The sequence below is a fragment of the Charadrius vociferus genome, unplaced genomic scaffold (genome assembly GCF_000708025.1).
Source record: "Charadrius vociferus isolate BGI_N301 unplaced genomic scaffold, ASM70802v2 scaffold26, whole genome shotgun sequence".
Classification (NCBI taxonomy): Eukaryota; Metazoa; Chordata; class Aves; order Charadriiformes; family Charadriidae; genus Charadrius; species Charadrius vociferus.
In genome coordinates, this window is record NW_009649320.1 from 1,566,009 (window position 1) to 1,574,575 (window position 8,567).

Sequence of the window (8,567 nt, forward strand, 5' to 3'; positions counted from 1 at the left end):
ATAAACTTTCAACTTGTTGTAATAACAGCATACCATAATTGTAGCAAAGGTAGTTTAAAAAAAAATACAATTATATATAATTTACTTTAAAACATTATAAAAACTAATTGTTAGAAGACTGACGATGATATACTATGAATACTATGAAGACAGTTGCAAGCATTTTTCCTGCATTTTACTTTGACTGTTGTAAGAACACTTTCAACTTCAAGAAACTGGAGGGGAAAAAAAATTAAAATTCCAAGAGTCAGGCTCTGACTTGTGATTATTTTAATACTGTTCCCACTTCAGGGTGGCATGATCTTAACTACCTTGGAAAAGTTTGTTCCCTTTTATGGTACTGTACAGGGTTCTGAACCATGGTAAACAGGTGATTTTCTTTTAGATGAGTAATATCAGAAACGGATGATTTCCTTCATTTTAGACAACTATGATTTTCAAAGCCTTCTTATAGTAGTAAATGCTTGGAACAAAGCTGATTGCATGTGATGGGTGGGTACCTGCTTTATGTTTTGGTTAGTTTAAAGACTTATTTTTTTAAACCTCCTTAAATTCTTTGTGTTTCCAAACCTTTTACTTACAACTTTTAGACAAATGGCAGAACAGAAGCCAGGGTTGTTTGGAACCTGTAATATACCCATTTACCTCAGAAACGTGCGGTTGTTGTGGATTTTTTTTAATGTTCTTTTTTTATTGTTTTCAAAAAAAATCTTAGTAATGCAGTAGTATGGTAATTCAAAGAGAAACTAGGTTTCTAGTAAATTTGATTTTTGCAGAGTTGTTTAGATGTAACATTACAATCAAAACTTTCTACAAAAATCCTCCGATATTTTATTCACACACTATATATGTGTGCGCATGTATTTTAACCTGCAGTCTGGTGGTGAGCAAGAGTTTTGTCATATTTACTCTTTCTTTTTGGGTGTTCATGCAAATGTTTCTCGAATATACTCAGAGTCCCCAGGATTTTCATACTGGATAAACTTTGAGCTCAAATTGCTTTTCTCAGTTTATCCATTACACAAATTATTTTGCATTCTCAAATGATGGGATCTTGTGATCCATGCTCTGGCTTTCCCTTGGATGCCAGCAGGGAGCAAAGCGATGTGTCTGGTATTTAAATGTGGTGAAGTGAGATCTTTTAGAAGCCTATTGTCTCTCTACTGTGAGACTGGGCGCTTGCTTTGTTGAGTCAGTCCAATGCAGCAATTCCAAATGTCATTTAATAATGATCAAACTATTTAGATGGAAGTTGGCTTCATACAACATGAATGTCAAACACTTATACACTTCAGCCACAGCTCTTTCAGTAAAAACAAACTTCATTTGTTACAAAGTAATGATTCCCTCTCTATGGTGTCTATGTTTAACCATTTCTAGGCAAATTCTCCTATGGTTAACGCTGGTTTGGAGATTTGCCAGTTGTCTCAGGTTTTCCCAATAGGATATTTTATGTGGTGCTTGATCCCTTCTATGAAGGGAGAGACCATGAGGGGGGAAAAAAAAAAAAAGAGAAAGCATATAATTTGGCTTTTATTTTTATATTCATATATTTTGCAAAAGATCATTATAGATTATTTTTCAGACAAACCTAGGTAACTGACTTAAGAGTCTATTTCTTTCAGTATTATTCAAATGCAAACAGGTTTTGTAACAGCTTTTTACCTATTAATGCATTTTATGTGGAAGAGTGCACCAGGAGAACTCTGAAGTGCGATGTTGGGTTCACCTGCGTTACAGGGAATATACTTTTCCCAGGAGGCCAGAATAACAGCTTATGCAGAGCTTGCATGTTCTGGTTAGAGTGTATACAGATGAAGAGATCAGCACCCTCTCCATGGCTAGGATCTGCAGGAAACAAGTAAAATAATTTACCTCCTTTCCCTGTTTACCACTGTCTCCTCAAAATTTGCAACTTCTAAGATACATTTAGCTTTAGACAGTGAAAGGAATTTAGAACTGAAAATAGTCTTCCCTCCTGTCCGCCGTGTTTTATGGAATGACATTGTGCATCCTATTCAGTGATTTCCCATTACTTTGTTCTCCTTCTCCCCTGCAGATTACCTCTGTGTGTACTGTCTGCCCTCTTCGTCTTTCTGTGTGGGGAGAACCCATTTCCCTGTGCCTGGTTGAGTTCCCTAAGAGTTGCTTAACAAAACCCAGTTGTTCTATGTTGCCAGGCCTGTTTTCCCCACCTCCTGCCCAAAAGCCCCTCTGGCTTTCCACAGATGCCAGCCAAGATGAAATCATCTGCATTTGGATGTTTGGAAGGCAGTGCTTATATTGACGTGAGTCCTTAGTGCCTGACTCTATTTGGCAGTTTAGCAAATTTACCTTTCAGAGGAGTGAGGTGTTGCACAAATGTTTAATGTTTACTGTTATGTGGGGTGATGCTTTTCCTGAGGCAAAGGGCAGGCTCACGATGGATGTGGTATAAGCCAATCCAAATGCACTCTGATTGTGTTGCTAGCTCTTAGCCTGGCTTTAAACTTGGGCGCAAAGCGTTCACATTGTGCTTGGAGGTGGAGTTTGGGGGCTTTGCTGATGTACTGGGCTTCCCAGTGTGCCAACAGGAGCTTAGACCTATGCTTACATGCTGCATGGGTGCTTGAACACCTTCCCATGCCCTGGTAAATGCTCTAATTGTGGCCTCATCTGTGACTGGCCATGCTCTTGTGTATAAATAAGGGTGGGTGAGTGGGGAGGGCAGTGAGGTGAACTGAGGAAAACTGTATCCTCATGCTTAACTGACAATGTAGATGTTGCTGAACTGACTGGCTTGACTCTAGAGAACAACTTTTGGCTTTGTTCCCCACTGAGCAATAAGATTTCTCCTCCATCTCTGAATCAACCAAAATGGCTTTAAACTGCATGGTCTTTTTATGCTCTTTTCTTTCTGCATGAATCCAGTGAGATGCAGTTGCGCTGGTTTCAATCCCTGTCAGCCACAGAAAAATGTCAAATCTTCTGACAAGTTCTTAGCGATACTGATGTGGATTTAAATGCTATCAAGCAGTAAGAACAAATGTATTTTTAGATACTTCTGTCAAGTCTGACATTGATGTGTCCTATCAGTTCATTGTCAGATTAGCCCTTTGATTTATGTGGAATAATTTGCTTGGTGACCTTTTAGAGGAAAGGTAAAACAGGAAATAACCTGAAGAAATGCCTGGTCAGCTTTTTGGAAACTTGGCATTTCGTGCTGCATCATGGTCACAACCTGTGCTGTTTAGAGCAAAATAACAGCGACTTACCACACCGGTGACATACCAGATCGGGGGTTTAGGTCAGGAGCTTGCCTGAAAACACTGCAAAAGGTGCACAGTCCAGGCACGCACAGTCTTTTGTCCTGAGGCTGGTGAAAGGGCTGGGACCTGCTGTTGCAGCTCAAGAGCTGCGAGAGCAGTGCACTGCTCTGGGATTATCAGCTGCCAGGGGCTGCCTTATCTCTTCCCGTTTCTAAAAGGCAAAAAATGACACATGGACAACCTTGGTACTGAACAGAGCTGCACTGGTGCAATTCTGCAAAGTGGCTCTCTTTAAGGAAACAAGTCACCTGAAGCACCTGCTGTGCTGCTCTTACCGTCTCTTGTTACTTTTAAAATCTTGGTGACATTTAGCTGTGTGCTAGCAGTGAATATACAGCGTTCAGGAAGGTGTAGAAGTTTGAGTCTGAGTCTCTGGCACACAACCTACTTTTTCTGAAGCAGAAAATGCAGGAACCTCCACTTTAAAATTGGATTTGACACAAAAACCCTGCAAGAGCATGGTTAGGATTATATATTGAGAGATGAATTTATTTAACCTGAGGGCAGCAAGAGAGGATTAGATATTTTAATTCCCTCCCTTTCCCTAATGACTGTACAGAGTGCTGACACTTGTTTGGCTTGGAGAGGATGACCTGTACACTGAAGTGATTAGTGTGTGCAGTGAATTTTTTTAACACCTCCTACTGAAAACAAAATGCTGTCTCACAAAACAAAGCACGTTTTTCATGGGGCATAGTAGCACTCTTACGAAATCAGGAGCATTATCGCTCAAGTGGGACATGCAGCTTATGAATTGGTCTCGCAGATCATGAAATTTGTGACCTATCTTGTCAAGGCAGCTGGGTGATGATTTTCAATGCTTTCACAAGTGAGATGACTTAACAACGTGGAAAATATATCTCAGCAGGCATTGCTGTGGTTTAACATTTCAGAATAGCTAGATACTTCGCTGCTGAACTTGAGGTGATAACTTTAACTACCTAATTTCTAAAACATACCTGTCAGTTCAGTTTTTTCCTGGGAATTCTCACATGATAGATAAAGGAATGTACAGATGAGGCAAAAAAAATACTGTAAATTAGTAGGTGTTTATTTCTTAGAGGCCAGTTTGTTTTGGTATGTTTCCAAATTAAATGTGCATTTGTGCTTTTAAACACAGGACAGTTTTCTCATTAAAAAGATAAGACCTGAATAAGGATTCCTTCCTGGGCTCAGTCCTGTTGCCTTAACAAGCCTATTACCTGTACAAACAGCTCCAATTAAAGTTTGGTCTCTTACCATTCATAATTTACTTGAATTGAAAATCAGTAAGGAAAGAAATTTTGTCTCATTTATTTGGGTATTTGATCCTGAATTATGTGCTTGAGGGATAGATTATACAGGTGACCCATAGGTGGAATATGTTTTGGAGCATTTTTAACTTTTTTTTTTTAAACTGCAGGCTTACTGAATTTCTGTGAGTAAGAGAAAAGGTTGAATAAAAAGCACCAATAAGGTCCCTTTCAGTTACTCCGGTGTAATTTGACTCATATTTCTGTGTGACTGTAGTCACGTGAATGTGAAAACTACCATCTTTTTTTAAAGCTAACTGTACTTTGATTTTGGTATTAAAGTATTCCATCTGCCTTGTTGTTTTCCTCATCACACCAACAGAACGGGAATGTGCCACAGCATGGCTGCAGCCATGGCTTCCATATATTATTGTAAGGAGACAGCTGTTGTGGGACTGGAGTCAGTGTCTTGCGATGTTCTTCTACAGCCTCTCCTATTCTCCTCATTACAGTGTCGAACAAGGGCTCAGTGTCGGCTGATAGAGGATTTGCCTCAGAAGGATCTTTTGAGAGATCAAACAGCAGCGGAGGGTCATGATGGGTTACCCCATCCCCAAAACATGGGCAAATTCCTCTTCCAAAACAGGCCCCAGAAGCTTCTGGTTGGAATACTGGAGTAGCATAATGAGCTTTCCATACAGTGCCACCTGTGACAGAAGAAGCACATTTGAACAGCTTAAAGGCATTAGGAGTCAGGGGAGGTCGCTGAAAGGTTGGTTCACGTTTTAAGTGATCTGCTTTGTCATTCCTTGGGCAAGCTTATGTTGGGCTTGTCACATATGGGGAAAGGCTCTTTTGGGAGCTGGCAGGGATTCAGAAGGGTTTTCATGCATCTTGGGCACACCTTGGCTCTGGGTATGTGCAGGGCCATATATACTATGTGGGTGGTTAAGTCTAATTATTTTGGGTGCAGAGGGAGTCTCTGTCACTTTCTTGTGTCCCTTTGAAACTCTATGTGCCCCTTGGGGGGCGGCATGGGCGGGGGGAATGGAGAATGTAGCCCCCAATGAAGATACTGGTAGGTGGTTCTTCAGTTTGCTCTGTACTTTTTGAGCCAAGAAGAGTACCTGGACAGAAACTGATCACAGCTCATTTCCATGCTCATGTTCCAGCACACTTTCAAGTCGAGTGGTAATTGCAGGCCACGAAAACAGTAAAATCTGGAGTCTCGTTTTTCACATTAATATGATGAATGCAATGAGATTGCAGCTTTAGAGCTTGTACTTTATCAAGCTCTAGTACTGACTACTGGATAAGTGCAGGTCTGTAACTTGTAATGAAGAAATGACAAATGACTAGGAATAAATCTGAATGCAGTTAAACAGGAGATGTTCCTTCCTTCTCTCCCCACCCACCTTATTCCTCACCCCGCGTTCAGAAAGCACTACACTGAACTCAGAGGCAAGGATGTGCCCAGGAAGGAGACAGTAATTAGACACTATATGTGAAACAGGGAGAGCAAAAGAAAGAAGGGGACGTCCAGCACTTCGAGCCACTTCTGTAATACGTTAGGCAGAAACAGGTGACAATTGCATTGTCCCTACATGGCATTTTCTTTTTTCTTCAATGGAATCTGCTTAACTGTCCTCCCTTCTATTGTCTCTTTGTGACTGGGAGTCTGCAGGTTTATTCTTCTCTCTGTTGTGTCACTACTGCTAGAGCATATTTTGTTAATAAGTAAAATTTAAAAGCAACTTAAAAGGTGAGCAGGAACAACATACTAAGGTTCCGAAAATATTTTAGCTTAAAATCTCCAGTTTCTGGCTGGTTGGCTGGCTAGCTATGTATCCATTTCCACCCCACAGTTTCCATGTCTTGCTAAGCTATGCTGCTGCACTTCTGTCGAGGGATGATGTCTCAATGGTTCTGAAATGTTTTGGCATAATAGTTAGAAATGTTTCAGATTTCAGATATCTCGATTTCTGAAATTGTGAGAGAAAGGATGCAGAAGGTTGGTTTAGGTTTTTTTAAAGGAAACAGGCTCACTTCCTGATGGCTTACAGAGGACAGGTATTCCTTAGGTGTATGCTTTGCTCCCTGTAACTTATACACCATAAGGCAGTCCGGAGAAGTGAGTGTAGGGTGTTTGAGGAGAATTGTTCTGATTCTGGAAAATTTTAAAGCTCACTTTTCACAGCTGCAAATAATTACTGGAGTTGCAGAGTGGGAGAGAGCCAGTTCCTTGTTACTTAATTCAGAAGGATACAGTGAGGCTGATTGTAATTAACCTGTGTTGGTGAGCTGAGAAGACAGCTGGGTTACAGCAGGATAAAAGGAAAAAAAAAAAAAAAAGGTGGGAGAAATCAGTGCTGATGGAAACAGCAGGGGTTACACTCATCTCCAAAAGGCAAAGAGGCATATGCAATTTGCTGTTGAAGTAGCTCTGACAGAATTTGAAGGATGCGTGTGAATTTTAGGGCAACGTGTTAATATAATATGTCCAAGGGAATGGAAACCTGCTTCTTCAATCCAAACATCTCTCAAACCCATCTGGTAACAATCAATCAATTTAACGAGCAGAAAGAAACGAACTGTCACTAATAAGCCTTATTGTGCTGTGGTAGAGGAAAGGACTCTTTAACATAGAGACAAAGGATTCTTCTGGCTTCAGTGAAGGGCTTAATTGATGAGTCCTGCCTGGGTGACATCAAGACACAATGGCTTCACATCTAGCCTGTCCAATAGATAGAAGTAAACAGACAATAAATATGTAATATGAACGTGATATACTTGTAAATGAGCTAAAACAGACTCTAAAAATCCTGTCAGCTCAGTCAGAAGTAATGGCAGTTGGAGCTAAGAATCACAATTTCTGGCTTGGCTGAAATTTGAGCCCCACAGTAATATTTGATTAGCCAATTTTTCATGGGCAGGACAGCCCCTTGTTTTCAGCTCCTTTGCCATGAGCAGTTGTGGTTCAATGGGGAAAATGGTAGAAAGGTGTATATAGGAGATCTAGTCATGCATGTGGCTTCACGGGAACACAAAATGCACCTTGCATCTGCACATTGTATCTGTGTTACAGGCAGCACGGCCAACTAGAAACAGATCTGGAGAGCAGAATGGTTCTAGATGCCTTGACATCCATGCTGTGGTTGTCTGGGGGTGTTTTACTGGGGGCTAACTCTTGTCTGGTCCAATCTATACAACATCTTTTAGTCATTAGAACATATTAGGTATTATCCTGAAGCCTATTTACAGTTTCATCTAAACTAAAATGATGATCTCCAAGCCCGTTCCACAATGCAACTCAAAGCACAGTGAGTGGGTATGCTCAAGAGGGGATTGCTTAAAAGAACGCTTCTGATCTGAACTAAAATTGCAATGTAGTCACACCTTGCATAGCTGAGGGGAGCAAGAGGTGAAAGCTAGGTGAGGAGAACAGCAGTCCTTTAACCAAAGTTAAACAGTTCTTCAAATGCATCCCTTGATGGAGTATGTATTTAGCCTTTCATTAGGGAAGTGTCAACTGATCTCTCTCATCTGAAGATGATGAGAGGGCTGGAGCACCCCTCCTGTGAGGAGAGGCTGAGAGAGTTGGGGCTGTTCAGCCTGGAGAAGAGAAGGCTCCGGGGAGATCTTATTGCGGCCTTCCAGTACCTAAAGGGGGCCTACAGGAGAGCTGGGGAAGGGCTCCTTATATAGGACGAGGGGTAATGGTTTTAAACTGAAAGAGGGTAGATTTAGATTAGATGTTAGGAAGAAATTCGTTACTGTGAGGGTGGGAGACGCTGGAAGAGGTTGCCCAGAAAGGTTGTGGAAGTGCTCAAGGCCAGGCTGGATGGGGCTATGAGCAAGCTGGTCTGGTGGGAGGTGTCCCTGCCCACGGCAGTGGGGTGGAACTAGGTGATCATCAAGGTCTCTTCCAACCTAATCCATTCTGTGATCACTAATGGCAGCTCTAACAGCTGGACTGTCATTCTCAGTCTCTTAACTCCCCAGTCTGCTGAGTATTGGATACGTGGGG

At 41.4% G+C, this 8,567-nt stretch overlaps 1 protein-coding gene across 1 annotated transcript in view; it reads right to left on the reverse strand.

Moving 5' to 3' along the window:
- Positions 1 to 4,876: 4,876 nt before the first annotated feature.
- LOC104290367 (arylsulfatase D-like) overlaps positions 4,877 to 8,567 on the reverse strand; it is a 19,863-nt gene continuing 16,172 nt past the window's right edge. The window contains exon 10 of the mRNA XM_009889463.1: positions 4,877 to 5,247. Coding sequence (XP_009887765.1) covers positions 4,877 to 5,247 — 371 coding nt within the window. The remainder of the gene's footprint in view (positions 5,248 to 8,567) is intronic.